Source organism: Chlamydotis macqueenii, chromosome Z (assembly GCF_036417535.1).
Source record: "Chlamydotis macqueenii isolate bChlMac1 chromosome Z, bChlMac1.mat, whole genome shotgun sequence".
NCBI classification, from domain to species: domain Eukaryota; kingdom Metazoa; phylum Chordata; class Aves; order Otidiformes; family Otididae; genus Chlamydotis; species Chlamydotis macqueenii.
In genome coordinates this window covers 10,166,763-10,185,707 of record NC_141593.1, presented here as the reverse complement: position 1 = coordinate 10,185,707, position 18,945 = coordinate 10,166,763, and the positions used below count along the sequence as shown (strand labels likewise).

At 43.8% G+C, this 18,945-nt stretch overlaps 1 protein-coding gene across 2 annotated transcripts in view; it reads left to right on the top strand.

Moving 5' to 3' along the window:
- CCBE1 (collagen and calcium binding EGF domains 1) overlaps positions 1 to 18,945 on the top strand; it is a 105,226-nt gene that overhangs the window by 76,715 nt on the left and 9,566 nt on the right. For both annotated transcript variants that reach the window (XM_086771237.1, XM_086771238.1), the window contains exons 3-6: positions 1,970 to 2,022; positions 7,649 to 7,783; positions 8,531 to 8,668; positions 15,043 to 15,149. In XM_086771237.1, coding sequence (XP_086627363.1) covers positions 1,970 to 2,022; positions 7,649 to 7,783; positions 8,531 to 8,668; positions 15,043 to 15,149 — 433 coding nt within the window. The remainder of the gene's footprint in view (positions 1 to 1,969; positions 2,023 to 7,648; positions 7,784 to 8,530; positions 8,669 to 15,042; positions 15,150 to 18,945) is intronic.

Genomic DNA, 18,945 nt, shown 5'->3' with positions numbered 1-18,945 from the left:
CCTGAAGCAACCCCTGGCTACGCTTGCTTCAGGGTGCCAGGGCAGCATTTGATGGCTGTACCTCAGCCTGTGGTGGGGTCTCAGTGTGTGGAGAGGAGTTTGATCAGGGCAAGTGGTTTGGCTCTCAGGAGAATCCAGGAAGGGGGATAAAACCACAATTTAGACATGAGAAAGCCAGCAAGTCCAGACAAAAGCCGTCGCTGGCCAAGTTGAGAGAGGCAGCTCCTGCGAGGTTCCCAGGAGGTGAGCCCTTCCCCAGGAGCAGGCTGCAGCAGCTGAGGTTTGCATCTGCTGCCACAAGCCACTCCAAGGTTGGGAGTCCTAAGGGTCCTCAGCCTGGAAATCAAGTGAGAGTTTCCAGGGAGGAGGGCAGAAATTATGGAAGGTGCTGCTCCCTCTCTCTGCTTAGCTCTGGCTGGCACAACCCCACAGGTTGGCATCTCATGGCAGGGATGCTCTCCTCTCCATTCCTGTCTCCCAGCCCTCTCTCAAACCAGGCTGCATCTTGCTCTGAAGAGCAGCTACAAGCAAGCCTTTATCAGCCTCCTTTCTTCCACAGACAAGAGGAGATGAATGTGCACTTGGAAAGCCATCGGCATGGCTTGCAGTGTAGAAACAGCCTCCCCGATGCACCTTTGAACTCATTCCTCCTGCATTTGTTTGTCTTGCAGATAAAACTTCACAGCACTGTTTGGAGAAAAGTCTAATGAGGGACCACTGTTTGCATAACAAAGCAAGGCTTCCTCTTCAGAATTTCAACCTTCATTAAGCATAATTTATATTCCAGCTAATCTTTAGAAGAGAGTAAAAGATGGAGCCAATGTTTGTTTTTACATAGTTTGGAGTAATGCATTGTTTGTTTTAAGTGGTCAGTTGCAACTGATAGCTGATTTAAATTCAACATAATGATGATTTGTGGTGGCTGCGTGTTGTCTAGAGAAGTGTTGTGTCATTGACTGCTATGGCTTTATAGCACTCTTCTGCGTCAGTTATTGAATTAAAGGATAAGAACAAATGGATGGTTTCCCAGTTTTGCAGATATTTCAGCATGTCCACAAGGCATGAAAAACTGTGAAGCTGTAAAATACAAGGGGTTTTTTTTTCCCCTCAGACTCATGTGGACTCAATAAAACAGCACACTGAACAGCAGTTTGCTTCTCTTGTGGTAGCCCTGGTAGCCACCACCAAGGTGGGACCCTTTGAAGGTCACCAGGTCCCTGCAGCGAGTAGCTCTGAGGGTGATAAGGCTTCATTTGTGAAGGCTCCTCAGCGCTGCTGGGAGTCCTGGTGACTTAATGTGGTTTACTGCCCAGAAAGCTCGGGTATAGGTGAATGCCTAAATGTCATTACAGGCCAGTGTGTAAGAAATATTAATTTCTAAGTGCTCAGACTTTGTTCATATCACAGGCACATAAAAAGTATTCTATTGACTCTTCACTGAAGTTTCATCCCCCTGTCTATCTAAGATACTCTTGCTCCAGTTGAAATACCCAATATATTTCACTTATCATTTTCACTTATTAAAAGATGAGAAATGACGGATAACATTTATTCTGTGTGTGCTCCTCACTGAGACTTATCCCTTTCTGCAAGTTTACATTGCAATGACAGATGTTTGAAAACACCCTTCACTGTATCATGAAAATTATGACCTGAATTGGTGTCTATGGACAGCACCGAGGTGTGCTGCATCCTTTTGACACAAAGGAGCAGGGTTTTCAGAAAATATTTGGGATCTTGAGTTGGTCAGCACTGGGGTACCCAGCCCCAGGTTTCTGGCCGTGCTGTTATTTAAAATGCCCCATTGACTGAGTGGTAGGTTCCCATGTTGCGTTCTTGAATGCTGAGGTACCTCCAACTGCAAAGCTCAGGATCCTCATCTTGTTTGGTTCATCACATCCGTGATCTGTTTTTAAAGGCATCGCCAAGTATGTTTATTTATTCATTTATTTATTTTATTGTTTTTCAGGAAAAAATGCTGTAAGGGTTATAAATTTGTTCTTGGACAGTGCATCCCTGAAGGTATGTGATTTCACTGTTCTTACCCCCCCTGTCCCCGTGTATTTGTTTTTCCCCTTTTGCCCTGTTCTCCACACTGCCAGTTTGGAAGAGCATCCTGATATAACCGCCGGCTAAGCCATATCTTATGTGTCAGTGGGGGAACTGTTTCCAAGGAACTGTTAGGAAAATAAAAAGATCAGCGTCTTCCAAAAATTTCACTTAGCGTGCCAAGCCTTGATCCTTCCCTAAGTACACGTGGCTGCACAGATCTTGTACCATGACCTGCTGCAAATGGGGGGGTGCGTTCTGCTCTTGGCTAGGTACACAGGAGCCCTCTGTGCACCCAGGCGCACACCTTTCCTGGCTGGTGGCTTCTCCCACGTACCCCTTGGATCTGGCACAGCTGATCTGGTTTGTGAGTGCACGGGGAGAGGGTGACTCGGCAAGTTAATCCTGCCTTTAGTTACCTATTTCCCAAGACGTCAGTGAGGGAAAAGTATTGCCAAATGTTTGTCTTACACCACCTCTCCTGCTCATGGGCATGGCTTCCTTGTCACCAGGGGCAGAGGGAGATAGAGAATTACTCAGGGTAGTTCATGCAGTAGTGAAAAAGGAACGTTCCCCTCCACCTGCACACCTTCAAAGGCGGTACTGGGGTCCCAATACTCAGAGGCTGCTGCAGCGAGATCTCATTTAAGAAAAGGCTGAGCTCAGCCTGTCTTAACCTTGGGGGAGGCCTCTGTTGGGACTACCCAGCCAGTGGCTTCATGTGAGCAGTAGCAATGTGACTTCTTCCATCACTCCCACCACTTTGCCCAGTTTGCATGAAATTGGCTCTGAAGTTGCTGTCAGGCAGAAGCAAACGGCCAGAGACAGCAAGCCAATAAACCTTGTTTGCTCCAAAAAGCAGGTTAAAAAGTTGGTTTATGGTAACACATCTCTCCATTTGATGACACATGGAAAGCCTCAGGTTGACCTGAGAGTTTTCCCAGCTTGAGATGGTGATGTTTTGAAAAGAAAAGTGACAAATTAACATGCCTGAGAGACTCAACTGGTTTTCGAGTTACAGTCTCCAGCCAACAGTGATCATAACCCAAGCTCTGATCCTGTAGCCTTTTTTTTTTTCTAATTTATATCTTCTTTGCTGCTGGCTGGAAACACTAGGACACCACTTAAAAAAAAAAAAGAAAAAAAAAAGAAAAAAAAAAACCCACATCTTCACAAAACAGGAATTGTGCGTTTGCTTCTTCCTTGTGAATAAACTGCTCTCGATGCCAGCCTGAGCCCCAGGGAGCTGGGTAGGCTCTGGGAGAAACTGATGCTCACAAAGAGCAACTCGTCCCCTGGTTTTGCAGGGAGTTTTGTCTCCATGCGTGTGGCATGAGATGACAGCTCCACTGCGAGACGACAGCTCCACTGCGAGATGCACACTTGGAGGAGGTGGCTGTGCTGTGTTGTACAAGGCTGTTGTGTGTGTAGGAGGCAGAAGCCCTGAATCATTTTGGGGTGGAAAGAAGCCAGGACTCTACAGTCTCTTCTCCAGCTTTCTTATGAGTTGTAACAATTTTATATGCTGGTTATTCACTAAATATAATGGATGCAGCAGGAGAAGTAATAGGAACAAAAATAAAATGAGAGCCATGGCAATATATTATTTTAGGCTTCTAATTGTCATCTCTTGATGTTTTAGGTGCTTATGAAAGCAGCTTTTATTATGTACCCACTGACTTCTCTTAATCCTGTCTGTTAACTGCATCTCAGTAACCTGAGAGTTTCTGCCCCTAATTGAATTTCTCTGCTGGCTGTGGCTCCTCTTCCTTCTATCTCTATTCCCTCTTCTTCAGCTCAATCTGTATTTTGCCTTGAAATTCAGAAGCCACAGGAATTGCTGTAACATCTGAGACGATCTTGGGACATTGGTACAGGGACAAAAAACGTGATTCAATGAAGCACTCGTTTCACTTACGCTGTTACAAGACATAGCTTGGCTCTTCACACATTGTTTCGGCATAATCTTGACAGAGTGGCTGTATGAAATGTATATCTTGACACGGGCACAGAAATACATTACAGATGTGAGATTATTAAAGCACATCTGCACCTTTTAGTCCAGCACTGGTAAGCCAAAGCCATAAGTAGTTCCAGCCCTATCTTCTCCATGGTTTTGCAGTGGTTGCAGAGAGGAGGGCTGGGAGAGGGATAGACCTTCCCTTGTCCACCCCTGGGACAAGGCTGCCTTGGGAAGACACCAGTCTCCTTCTTAGACAGCTGATACTTAAACAGATCCTTTGTCAAAGGGTTGTGTCTTTGCCCATGTCCATCTTTAGTTTCTGACCTGTTATTTCTTGTCTGCTCTTGAAAAGCAACAGAAAACAGTGCAGTCCAGTATCAGTCTATGCCCCCATGTTCAGCATTTCATTTGCTTTGGACTCACCTTCCCACTCTGGGTTTCAGCTGCAGGACCAGGGAGCAACGATCCTCGGGAAACATCAAGAGGAATTTGCTTTCTGTGTCTGATTCCCTCTGTGGCATCTCTTCCTACTCCACCTGACCAGTGAAGCAGGTCAAAAAAAGAGCTCCTCACCCTTCTGTCCTGACTGATCTCCTTCTTCTCTGCTTTGGAGACTCACAGCTCCAATCAGATTCTGCCTCCCAGCATCACCAAGAGTAAAGCAGAGTCAGATGTAGTCTGAAACAGCTTATTTTGGAGAGCAGTCTCCCTACCACAGGTTTGTTACTCGAGTTTCTTGGCTGTGTGCAAGAAATTCAGAGCAAAATACTCAGTGACAGGCAAACACTAATTAGATCTGCTCTTTCCTCACTAATGCTATTTCAGAAATTTCCTTGGTACAACTTTCCATGCCGTGTTGTCATTCCTGAGTGCACTGAAACATACATGGAGGCATTTGTTATTCTCCTTCAGTTTTTTGTATTTTCCTAAAGTCTAGAACAGCCTGATCCTCACCGTGTGGCTTTGATTCATCCTCAAACCACATTTCTTAGGCTGGGCTGGCAGACAAGGGGCCTGAACGTGGGAGGGCACGTGTATCCTTGGTTCTGCAGAGCATGCGGAGGTGGAGCAGCCGGTCTTGCCTGATTTCATCCCAGTTGTGAGGACTGTTCCTGATGGAGTCAAGCTACTTAGGACCAAGGCACAGCTCCATGATGTGGGACCCGCCTACAGCTGCCTGTGTGATCTGGACTGACTGCATGGGAACCCCCAGCCAGGAGATTTCCACCTCCTGCACCCTTCCTTAGTTTTGTATGAAAGTAAATAAAGCAATGGTCTTGATGGAGCTCTGCTAAGGTGGATGTGAAAACTGTATTTAAAAGATTGGCTGCATGAACTGTGGTAAAAGAGAGACAATTAAAAAGAGCTGGCATTGTTTAGTCTAGAGAAAAGGAGGCTGAGGGGAGATGTGATAACAGTTTTTAGGTATGTAAAAACTTGCTGCAAGGGGGAGAGTAAACTGTTCTTCATGACTGAGAAGAGGATGAAAATAATGGGCTTAAATGGCTGTGAGGGGTGTTTGGATTAGATTTGAGTACAAAGCTTTATCAGCAAGGATATTTAATCGTGGGAATAGACTGCGTGGCGGTGGGGCATCTCCATTCTTCAGGGATTTCTAAGTACAGGTTAGATTAATGTCTATGAGGAAAGGTTTACACATAGCTAATCCTGCTTGTGATGGAAGATGGTCCCTTCCAGCACTGCTTTCTATTATTTTATTAGGGCACCTCTATTCATGGAAGCACAGTGAGGACAGAGCTCATTTTGCCTGAAGGCAAACCCAGCATCTGGATTTGGGCATGCTGGCTAAGGAGCAGACATGTTCATCTTAGTGCTGGGCATACTAGCCTGTTTTCCATCAGATTTTATTTCAGAGGAGAATGAAAATTGGAACCATGCCCAGGAAAAATGCCACTAATGCTTTATATTTGGGATCGCTGAGTAGCACAAAATGTAACAGGAGTTTACAGCCCCAGCATCACCTAAAAAGCCCAAACCTGGTCCCAGGCTAACCGTGTTTGAAGGCAAGAATCACGTTTTTCTTCCACGCTTCCACAAGGCTCTGTGCTATTCGACCCTGGTTCCTTCTGGGGGTCCTGGCACTGCCATTCACTGCCACAGCACTGCAAGCAGAGTTGAAGAGTTAAAATCAACATCCTTGTGAATTAAAAATAGGGGAAAAAAAAAAAAGAATATCTGCTATTCAAAAGGCAGGGAATGCTTACACCATTATAATAGTATTTTTTGGGTCTAAGGGGCTCTGGTGTGATATACAGCAGCTCGTTAAGTCTCATTTGGTGCTTTTCTGTACCCTGGAACACTGTCACTCGTACCTCCAGTGCTACACATGGCTCTGTATACTCCATCCAGCAAATGTGGTTCCACTTGCTTTACCATCTATGAGTTCATTTTAATTGTTTGGAAAAAATAATCATACCCAGAGATGTCTGCTAGTCATTAGTGTGACTCTATAATGGTTTGGGTTTTAATTATTTTATACTATATGGGGTTTAATTATTTTATACTTATTATTTTATATGGAAACACAGTGTGTTGCTGGGAACTCAGCTGAAACACTTAGGCTTGGTTTGGATGTATTTGGCCTGGAGCAGGGACAGAATATTGCTGCTGTGGCCCCCAGTACCCAGTCACTGGAGGGTCACAGTGACAACCAGACGTATGCTGTGTGAAGGATGATGTTCCTCTGAAGTGATCACAGAAACTGCCACTTGCTTTGGCATAAAACCTGACCTTCAGCAGGGTTTGCCTGAGCTGTTTTTGAGATGAGATGCTGCTTCAGCTCCTGTCTTCTCCTGTGAAATGTTCCCCGTGGAAGCCCCTGCACCCACAGCTGGGGGCCGCCCATCTCCCCCCACCTCTGCCACGGGCCTGACACTGGGGGCCAAACACAGCCCCGCGCAGGGCAGGGATGTGGGTCAGACCTTGTTTTGCTCTGGTGTCCATTCACTGGACTTCAGCTCTGCTGCTACATAGCAGTGAAATCAGAAACAGATTCACCCTCCTTCGGGTTTCAAATGGAGACTTCAGTCTCTGAGATTTCACTGACAACCCCAGCCAGCACCTTACCATACCCTAATCTGCACATTGCTGTTATTAGGAGTGATTATGGTTTTGTAACAATGTGTTCTTTGCTAGAAGGGTTATATCTGGCTTTGAATTTTGATTACTGTGCCATTTTCATTAACTTTTCTTTAAGATATACTTTCTGCCCAGGTTTGGCAGTTAGCCTCATGGCGTTTCACGGTATTCTGCATAGGAAATGCTGCTATCAGCACTTAAAAATTTCTAGGGGAAAAGAAAACACCAACAAAAATATTTTAAGTAATTTAATATTTCTGTGAGAAGAATTCTTAAATTCTGCAAACTAGGAAAGTTCCCCTTGCTTAAAATCCAACTTTAAAAATAGTCTAACACTGTAAAGCTGTGAGTAGGAATTAAAATTTTCCTTTAATTCTTTGCTTATGTCTTATGGATGGTTTTTTTCTAGGTTTCTTCAAGCCCCAAAATCAATGTAACTTGATTTTATTACTCAGCAGAGAGGTGAAATATTTGCTGTCATAGTATCAACCAGCTACTGCCATTGGTATTTTCCTAACCACGTTTTCCTCTCTCCAGATTATGATGTCTGTGCTGAAGCTCCCTGCGAACAGCAGTGCACCGACAACTTTGGGCGAGTCTTATGCACTTGCTACCCCGGGTACCGTTATGATCGGGAGCGGCACAGGAACAGAGAGAAGCCGTACTGCCTGGGTGGGTAGGAGTGCACGTTGGGCTCATCTCTGGTCAGTGACGTATCCTGCTCCCTCAGGTCTTTTAGGAGTCCGTTTAGATCTGAAACCTTTCTTATTCTCATTACCACAAAAGGAATGTGGTTTTTAACTATGTTATGGATTTGTTCCCAGAACCAAGAGATCTAAATCCCCCTGAAATTATTAGAAGGCAGTACCTAAACCAAGACATACGCACCCAAGCACTCTGAAGTGTTGGGCTGATGTAATTTTCCCTTTATTAATTCCTCCTACAGGTTTGAGCCATATTTGGGGTTTTGGCCTGAGACAAGAGACATGATTCTAACAGTAACTCTCAAAGCACTACGACCAGGCCTAATTATGAAAATAAATCATTGGAGTTTGGTTCAGATGGCCAGTATCGAATTCAGGACTCATCATTTACAAGTGGTCCTTGTGTGGCTAGTCCTGCCCTGCCCTGCCCTGCGTGGTTTGCTGCACCAGGGAGCCAAGGTTTGCAGGATCAAGCTGTGCTTACGAGCTTTTCCGAGCAAAGAAACAGCCAAGCGATGCTCACTGATAAAATGCCAGGGGTGCTAATAACAGCAGTGCAGTTTGCACAGAGCTCCAACCCAAAGCACCAGCGGTGCTGCAGTCACTCATTTATTTAACCACAAAATCTATTCACAGCTTTAAAGGAAGCCTTTTATTGTATTTGAGGTCTGAAACCCTGGCTTTAGGACACTTTTGAACTCTTGCTCTTCTCCAGATATTGACGAGTGCGCCACGAGCAATGGGACGCTGTGCTCCCAGATCTGCGTCAACACCGTGGGCAGCTACAGGTGTGAGTGTCACGAAGGTTATATCCGGGAGGAGGACGGCAAGACATGCACCAAAGGGGATAAAGGTATATGCTAGTGGTAGTGGGTAAACATCTTGGGCCAGAGGGATGTCTAAAAGTTTGATCTGTCATAGAGAGGAACTGCTCCCTATGCCACACTCGGAGCCGGGGATCCAAAGCTGGCAGATGCCCCTGGAGAGCCTGGGTTCTCTGCTGGCCATCTCCAGAGGCATCTGAGCACCTGTGGAGCAGTCCTGCCACGCACTCTCCTCCTCTCTGCTTTATGAGCTGCACACACACAGCAGTAAATCAGGAGTCACATCTACAAAGAAAGAGCACAAGTATGTTGAAGGACGTGGAAAGCATCTTCCCCTGGAGAGGCAGAGTGGCTGAACAGTGAAACTTAATGTTACTGCTTTGCTTAGAATATTTCTGCTGGATATAGCTGCTAAAAGCCACATTTTGCTCCCATACCAACCTGGATTATACCCAGTTTGCAGTCCAGAGCTCTGGAGACTTAAGGAAAAAAAACTACTGATGCTAACCCTTATAAGCCTTCATTAATTTCATCTGTTAATTAAATTAATTTCAGTTAATTTGTATTTACACGCTGACATCTGAGATTAGCAAATGGCCCTGGGTTACTGCCTCTGGGTATTCAGAGGCTCAGAAAAGGTGTGCCGGGGAATTCTACACACCTTTCAAGCACTGCTTAAATCAATTGCTAAATTATGCTGAGTAACACTGAATTCTGCTGATCTGCAATTAGTCTGTGTGTCTCGTGACTGTGGTAAGATTTTTTTGGTGGTTTTTTTTTTTTTTTTTTTTTTTTACGAAAGTAATATGTGATGGGAAGGGGGTCAAAGGGCAGCTTGTTTGTGCTTTTCACTGTTGGTTTAAAAGTATGTATGTGTGCTGTGTATAAATGATTTTAATGTTTTTTTTACTGCAAGTAGTTATTAAATTACAGCATTTAGAGTACTGCAGATTAAATATTGGTAAGACAATTTAAAAAGAAAGGAGAAAGAGAATAACCTGTGCTCTGGGGAAAGAAAAAAAAACCCAAACCCTCTTTTGATGAATGGTGACTTACAACAGATTCATCAATTAATGCCTGAACACATGTATCATTTGGGTGCTCCAAATACCACAGGAAGGCCAGAGCAATTTATAATTTTGATTTTCCCCTGAAAAAGTGTAACTGGAGCCATTCCATTAACTTTAATTTTTACTTGTAGTTTTAAAAGGGTTTATTTTCTTTATAAGTGTGTGGGGGTCATAAAGGAAAGAGGTATAACTTATATAAAATTCCCTTGCAAATAGTTTTTTTAGTTATCTTTTCCTCTGGCTAGTTGAAATTTCCTGACAGAGTAATGCCCAAGGCATTCAGGATAACTGACCATTCAAAATATTCAAGGCTGTGGAAATAATTCTAATATTTGAAAACCAGCAATTTTACAGTGAATGTACACAGCATGTAAAAATGTCAGTTACAGTAGTAAATCTAGAATGAAATACCCACCATCTCTCAAGACATTTCCCAAATCCACTGCACGAAGCAGAGAAGGACACTTTCTGCTCTGTTACCTCGCTGTACTCCAAGTTAACGTTACGAATTGCCAGACCCTTGGTGCAAATGAAAGAGGAGGTGACCATCGCTGTTTCGCAGGGCTTGTGTCCATAACTCATCCCAAAGAAAATCGAGGTTTTCAGCAGCGGTGAGGAACCGGCTGTAGCGACGCACCACCGCGTGGTCAGCCCCAGCCCTGCACTGCCCGGAGAGCACTGGATCCACCCTGGGATTGCTTCCTCACAAACAGATGATCTGCTTTTCACGGATTTTAGTGTAAAATTTAGTGTGAGAGACATGAAAACACATGTAGGGTATCCCTCTCCAGCTTTAACCACGTTACGTGTTTCCCGGGGGATTATTATTCACGTTTTCACTGTGCTATGCCCGAAGGCTGCAATCCCGGCACTTTTTTTGTCTCTGTAAGTCAGTTTTACTGAGGGCTTTGGGTTTGTGAGTGGGGCACAAGAATAGGGAGCATTTTTCCCACATCCACAGTCATGTTGCGTTTGACGGAGACAATACAGCTACCGGCGCTGAAGCAGGCAAGTGAAACCATCTCAGCAGGCTGAGCCCAGATAATACAACACAGATGATCAACTCAACAGTCTCCATGCAAAGACCGCCCGCGGCACAGCTCCCCGCAGAGCTCTCCCCCGCCAGCATCTCCTTCTCTTCAAGTATCAGTAAGACAGAGTCTTCAAGCTCACGTAAAGAAAACAGATCACTCCACCAAGCAGATCTCTTATCGATAGGCGCTGCGGGGCTCACCGGTGTCTTACCGAGATAAAAGGAGTCTCATCAGGACAACAACGTCATGCTTCGTGCTTTGGAAAGCCTTTATATAATGGGGCTGGTTTAAGCCTTCTCCGAAATAGTTTTAGTTCCCTGGTTTGGATCTGTGCAATGGAAACAGGCTGTGTAAGTGCCTTGCTCAGTGCTGGCCAAACTGACCCTGGTAGGTGACCTTCGTATCTGCACCGCACATGGGTGGCTCCGTCTAATTGCTTCCTGCCCATTCTGGCCTGTCCTAGGTGGCTTCTGGCTTTATCCATGCTTTGTTCTGGCTTTGTTCATAGTTTGGTCCTGATACAGGATCGGATGGGACCGGAGCGAATGTTTGATGGATGACTCCTTCCCTGGGCAAATCATCACCTCTGTCTGGTATGAGTTAGGGGGATTTCACCTCTCTCCTGGGGCACAGCTCACGCTTGCTTATGTGACACGGTTGGACTTTTTCCTCCGACAAGTCAATCCAACAGGATTTGCAGAAATCTCCCTGGTATGATATTTCCCAAACATTAGCTGACCTCCCCCCACATTCATCTCCATGACTTGTTACAGCTCTGTTTTATCTATACTTGTCAGCCCCGTGTACCACATCCTCCTAGAAGATAAAGTGTATTTTATAATGAAACACAATGCCAAATTCACCGCTTCTTAATCTGCACATAATTCCACTGAATCAAGTGGGATTGCATTAGGTTTCAAATAGCAGAGGCTCTGGCAGTTTCTCCCCGTGACTGTATGTTGCTTTCAGCAGCATTTCTTAACACACTGTGTGCATGTTATGAGGGAATTCATTTGGTAAGATTGCTATTAAAAGAAATTTTGGGTAAGACTCATACAAAACCCAAAATTTACTGGAGTTTAAAAAAAAGGCATGTTTACTAATGGCTCTACACATGTGCATCTGCAAATCCTACACAGGTCCAAGAAGGAACATGTCAAAACACTGATTTTTTTTAAAGGAAGATGAAAAATTGGAGAGGGAGGAAGAATTGCATGAGAGAGTCACAATGCTGACTTGTGGTAAAGAGAAAACTTACCTTATAGAAATATCAAGAGATGTCTTGACTACAGCATGTCAATTCCTTGTTAAGAGAAAAAAAAAACCCTGTGTGCTGCAGATTCTTTGATGTATCAGAGGAAGACTTAGGAGCAAAAAGGCTTTGGAAGAAGTCAAAAGCAAAATTATTAGCACTAGAAATGCAGCGGTGAGGAAACCAGCAGATGCTGCGTGTTCAGGTATCTTCATCCAAAGGCAGGAGTCTCTCTGGGAGATGTTGTGGCCAAATATTCTTGGAGTCAACATAGCTGCAATCTGGGGAAATTCTGTTATGTGTTATGTAGAGTTCATTGGAAATCCCCAAGTAAAAACCTTTTGGCCTTAAACCTTTGAGCCATCTGAACACTGTACAGAAAGCTGTTCAGGTGTTACCAAGCTGTGTGCTATCAGAAAGGGCTGGGAGGAGCAACATGCTTACTGCCATAAAAATGCTAAATACAATAAAGAGGAATATCATGGGTTGTGCCAAATAACTGCAGCTGTGGGACCAGGCAGTTGATGAGTGGGGAAAAGCCCCAAGCCTTTGCCTCCTAATCTTCTGATCAGTTCAGCACTAATAGCAATGTCTTACTGCTGGTGGTCATTCCAGCATCTTGCTCTTGCAGCCCTCACCTACCTGATTAGAAGATAAGAGAAGTAAACCTTTCACAGAATCATAGAATACCAGGTGGGAAGGGACCTCAAGGATAATCTGGTCCAACTTTTCTTGGCAAAACCACAATCTAGACAGGATGGCCCAGCACCCTGTCCAGCCAAATCATAGAAATGTCCAATCATAGAATCATAGAATGGTTTGGGTTGGAAGGGACCTTCAAAGCCCATCTAGTCCAACACCCCTGCAAGGAGCAGGGACATCTCCAACCAGATCAGGTTGCTCAGAGCCTCATCCAACCTGGCCTTGAACATTTGCAGGGATGGGGCATCCACCACCTCTCTGGGCAACCTGTTTCAGTGTTCTACTATCCTCAGTGTAAAAAATTTTGTCCTAATATCTAATCTAAGTCTACCTCCCTCTATTTTAAAACCATTACCAGGACCATTCGTCCTGTCACAACAGGCCCTACTGATCAGCCTCTCCCCATCTTTCTTGTAGGCCCCCTTGAGGTACTGGAAGATCACTATAACGTCTCCCCAGAGCCTCCTCTTCTCCAGGCTGAACAGCCCCAACTCTCTCAGCCTGTCCTCATAGGATGATGAGATTTTTCACAACAAGAACAATGTTTGATTGCTCTCATTGTGAAAAATTTTCCTCTTCTGATCAGTTGGAATGTCCCCAGGAGTAATTTGTACCCATTACCCCTCATCTTTTCCATGTGACTCCTTGTAAAAAGGGAGTCTCCATCTTTGTAGCCACCCTTTAAATACTGGAACATGGTGATAAGGTGTCCCCTAAGTCTTCTTTCCTCAAGGCTGAACAAACCCAGTTCTCTCAGCCTTTCCTCATATGGCAGGCTTCCCAGTCCTTTGATCATCTTTGTGGCCCTTCCCTGGACCCTCTCCAGCCTGTCCACATCTTTTCTGCATAGCAGGAAACCAAAACTGGACACAGTACTCCAGGTGCAGCCTGACAAGCGCTGAGTAGAGTGGGATAATGGCTTCTTTGTTTCTGCATGGTGAGGTCCTTGTTGATGCAATCCAACATCCTGTTGGCTTTCTCTGCTGGAGCAGCACACTGTGTACACTGGTCACTCATACTGACTTTGTTGTCCTCCAGGACCCCCAGGTCCCTTTCCACAGAGCTACTCCCCAGCCGGATAGATCCCAGCCTGTGCTGCACTCTTGGATTGTCTTCTGAAAGCAAGGATACCTGATGTGGCATTATATAGAATGGACTAAACATACTGAAAATACTTTTTTCGTAAATTTGTGCAATGGTGAACCATAGATGACCACCCAATGAGTGCAGTGTTCCTTATTGGACCCTGCAAACAATTAAAGTCAAGTACCACATAATATCTTTAGTATTAGAAAGTTCCATTTTTTTTAAATGGTGCTGATGTTTTCAAAATCAATACACATCTCTGAAAAGATGAAAGACATTCAAGTGTTTGTCCAAGTGAGAAGTATGATACAACAGCTAAATTCATTGTAGTTGATGCTTTTTGAAGATTTTGGCTTTACCCAGGAGAATCTGCAGAATTTTTCCTTTGCAAGACATCCTCTGAATGGTCAGTGTTCACACATGTTCAATAACCTTTCCAGGTGACATTGTACAAGGCCACATGTCATTTGGAGGGCCTCAATACACTTTATGCTTCTCAACAACTGTATGTGAAAGAAAAATAGCTCACCTAGAGTACGTGTCACCCTCTGTTTTGGAAACAATTTTTCTCTTTAAGCAGACATCTATTAAAACAGTGTTTGTTTCTTTGTGATGCAGAAATGCTTCATTGCATATGAGAATGGGAAAAGGACAAAAAATAATATTTGCGATATCTCTTACAGTTGGAATCATTTAACGGATTCCTGAAAAGATCCCACTCATATGGAGTATCAACAGGTGTGACCCTTTCTGTTGCGTGGATTTAAATCCCTGTCATTAATCTCAATCCCCATCTCTGCTCAGGTTGATTCCATCACATGGAGGAATAACTGGTGATGATAAAGAGCAGTTTGTGCAAAGTGAATGAAATGACCATATTGTGAGGGATTTTACTGTAATTTATAGCATATGAAAATTTGCCCTTCAGGGGACTGTAAATCAGTTCAGATCTATAGGGTTAGTATACCCTACATGCAAAGATAAAAGCAGGGATGTAAACTTCTTGAGGTATTAAAAAAAGAAATTCTTTGGGGACTGTTAACTGGAAACAGCTGCTTTAAAAATGAGCTCAAAGCTGTCCTTGCGAAGTTTCTCAGTCTTACATAGCAATTCACAGTCAAAGAATTAATAATGGTGAGATTCTTTCTTCTTTTCACAGTCTAGGGAAATGTAAAAACCTTCAAGTTGCTTTTGCAAACACTTTATGAATTTCTTTGCTTTGGATCTTTAAATTTGTATTCGAAACTGCTTTCTTTCAGCAGGGCTTCCTGAGAAATCTGAAAATGTGGCAAAATCAGGGACATGCTGTGCCTCTTGTAAGGAATTTCATCAAATAAAGCAGACAGTTTTACAACTGAAGCAAAAGGTATGAACACTGATCAGTCATGTCTTTACCAGATGTGCATGTTTTATGACAACTGAGGTTAAATTTAAGTGTTTGGAGCTGTCACTGCCATGTGGCTCTCGTGCCCATAAAGATGATGGCAACATATTTTAAAATCGTGGCAGAATGGCATCTTTTCGTTGTGCTTCTGTATCGCTCGTAAGCAGATTGCTAACCAGGCTCATGGAGCTGTGTTAACTGGTGGTAACAGAGTCTGGCAAACACTCATCCCAGTCTGCACAGGTTTTTTGGCAATCTGCACTGGCGGCAGCTCTTCATTCATTCTGCACAGGATCTTGGACTTGATCCACCTTTAGCGTACGCAAGTGCAAGAGATTCTGCAGATGCAATAACATGGGAGAACATGATTTTGCATTAATAGGGTGCTGACACAGGATTCTTGCCAAATAGGAGGTGTGTGGCTGGACAAAAACATCACTAGCAGATATATTACCTTTGATTTTTTTTTAAAAAAAAAACAACCCTCAGCCCCAACCTTTTTTGTTTTCACTTGTAAGTAGAGAACAATGCACTTAAAAACTTCCCCTGGCTTAACTAATTGCTCCTGTATGTGGCCCCCTTTTGCATTTGGGTAGGATTGAAGTAGCCCAGAGACACAGTCCAGGATTTGGAAAGCCAAGTGCACGGGTGCAAGTGTAATGCCTTTTCTGGTGACATCTCCTTCGAACGTTCAGGTTGTCTCAAATGGAGATGTTCTGCAGGAATATTCTCAACAATGCATGCTGACAGGCTGTAATTATTTCACTCAGGGTGCTCATTGAATTTCATTGTGTCAAAACACAATTTAGCATATTCACTTGTATTTAATGCTATTCATTCAGTGTAATTTATCTTAGGAAGAAAGAAATCTGCTTCACTAAAATTAAATACTGAAGTTTGATATACTCTTTATCACAAAAGTCTCAAAATATCATCTTTTCTTTCTGAATCAGCACAAAGACAAACGTGGAAGTGACAGAATTTCATGTGTGATGGAAATTTTGTTTTTGAAACAAACAGTAGCAAACCAGTTAAAAAGGATCTACGCTCTGAGTGGCTGTTTGTCCAGCCACAGTCTGTGATGCTGAGCAGGCTCGCGCTGACCCTCAGGGAGGGATCTGGGGTCACACTGTTGGCCATGTTGTTTGCTGCAAGAATTGGTGGAAACCAATGGCCTGAATTAAGGGAAAGTTTTCTGTGTCTAACTTCCACTGTTAGGTGCCTGTGTTCAAAACTCACTTCAGGAAAACTAACACTGTCAATACCTGTTGCTGTGGGCACTTGTTGTTCAGAAGCCAACTAAGCAGCTCACTCTGGCCTCATAGCTAAGTCCCATCATGGTCCATAGCTTCAGTCTTCCCCAAGTATGTTCCTAGTAGGACTTGATCTATTTGGCATCCTCAGAGGGAACCCATTAGGTTGTGCTTCACACAGACAGAGCTGGAAGAGATGGTCCCCTGATACCCTCAGCATTTTTTACCCCACAGAGAGGAGAGCTTTTGTCCATGCTGAGAAGAGATCTGGCATCATGCTGCTTCTCTGGCCAGGGAGACATGAACCCTCATGTTTCACCAGCCGCTCCTCGTGACCAAGTTCTTCTGGGGAGGACGTCTCTCAATATCTGTGGTTGAAGCTGTTCTCTTTTGCACAGAAAAATTTACTTCAGTCTGCCAGAGAGACAGTTCATGGGAATGAGTCTTCAGTCTTGTGGTTAAGCCTTTCAGATTTTATGAACTTCATGCAAAATTATGTTTAGCAGAAGAGCCTGTGAAGGATCCAATCCAGCAAACCCTACAACTTCTGGAAGTGGGAGGTGTGGTTTTGTCTCTCCTTAGGAAAGGACAGAGGTGAACTCAAGTTCTGCTACCTCTGGTGATGGCGCCAGTATCTTTTTGGAGGATTGCAACATCCATTACAGATCCAGGACAGTGTAGTTCTTGGATCAGGAACAAAAAGTCACCTTGCATTATCATCGATGTACTTGCACTGTCCCGATGTAATAGGGGGCTGTGGAGAGTCCTAGGTTGAACTCACACCTTGATGGAGGGAGGAAGAGAGGAAAGCTGAAAAACTAGGGGAAAGATATCTGACATTCTGACATACAGCCAACAATTTTTTAAAAAATCAAGTAAGCTGGATTGTATTGCACAGATGTGTTTAAACATCTTAATTAGAAAGCCATGTTCCATATCACTCCTGTCAAACACTGTCAAACTTGTCTAAACCACAGATCTTCTAGAAACTGCCCAAAACTCCAGATGCAGCATGCAACACAACACACGAGTGTTTTGTTTCTAGTACTGTCTTTCTTTAAAATTTACCCTCACTAATATTTGCATGCACATGGAAAAAAAATATTTTCCAAGGACCATTAAGATTTCGAGCTGTGGATTGAGAAAGCCAAGGTCACTCTGGACCAGAATCCTGGTTCAGTTAAAAGGTGAAATAGAAATTAGGCCAGTGAGTATAGTCAGTCCCTAAGAGGATGTGAGTCAACATCAAAACCACATGGTTTGGCCCCAGTGCATGTAATAACCATTTTCTGGCCAGAAGATATCAAAGAGTAGTGAGCTAGACCAGAGCCGGGGTATTCTGGCACTCCTAGCGTATGCCTCAAGTCCAGCTGACTCAGTGGGGAAGCATGTGTAGATGCTTTCACAGCAGCTATGTGATTTTTTTTTTAACTTACTAAGTTCTTACAACAGCCTTGCTGGCAGGAACAAGTCAATATTTAAGCAACAGAAAAGAATACACTTCCAAATCCTCTCAGTTATGAGTCTTTGTCACTAAAGGCACCCATTTGTGTCCAGCCAGGACCCTGCTCTGGACAAGCTGTGAACAACTTGAAAAACAAAACTTTGTAGTCTGCTGACCAGAACTGGCCAGTGGACGTCCTCACGCTCATTCTTGGCCAATGTGGCTACGAATTCCCAGCTACTGAATTTTCCTCGTCAGACCCAGGTGTAAGGTGCTGACCCATGCAGTAGCCCTTTATCTTCAGCTGTCCCACACTTTGATCTGTGCTGCAATGGCTGGATGTTGGCTAAGAAAGCTGCAGGGTCACTGGTAAACAAAGCAGATGTTTTTCTTCGGAAAACCAAAGATGACACTGCAAAGGCCAATCAATAGGTGTGCTGTATCCCCATTTTCTATGTGAGCAGATTTATAGGACTAAGCACATAAGAAACATCCTGTGGGGCTTCTGTGAAGTGCTGACCACATCCAGACACTGATTTCTGTGGGGGTGGAGTGAATCTACCAAATTTTTGTAAGACTTACATCATGTTGCTTAATTTGTCTTTAGTGCAGTCATCTTGTCTTTGGAACAACCATGCTCTCCAAAACTTGAGTCACAAATGGCTGATAAATCCTTGTCTTCCTGTCATCGCATTTTGAATTCCAGTCTGAAAAATCAGACTAGTGTTTCTGAAATGCTATCAGGAACTGTCTCAGCATTTCTAACTCTTTTTTTTTTTCTCACTTCTGCTTGCTTTGGAACTGTTCTGTGCATCCAACCCCAAACTGCAAGCAGCACTGGCTGTCCTTAAAGTGCATTCCTTAACTAATAACTTGTTTGACAAAAGAAATTTGCCCAGTTGGGATATTTACTGCAAGTGCATAGCATTTTTTTTCTGTGTGTTAAAAAACATTAGGTTTGCACTAAGGGCAGGAGGGTGTATATAAAATGATTATAGGAACAAGTAGGAGTCTTGAGAGCAGTCCAGTGCAGGGAATTCCAAATAGCTGATTAAAAGCATTGTCAAATAGCAGGAGTCAT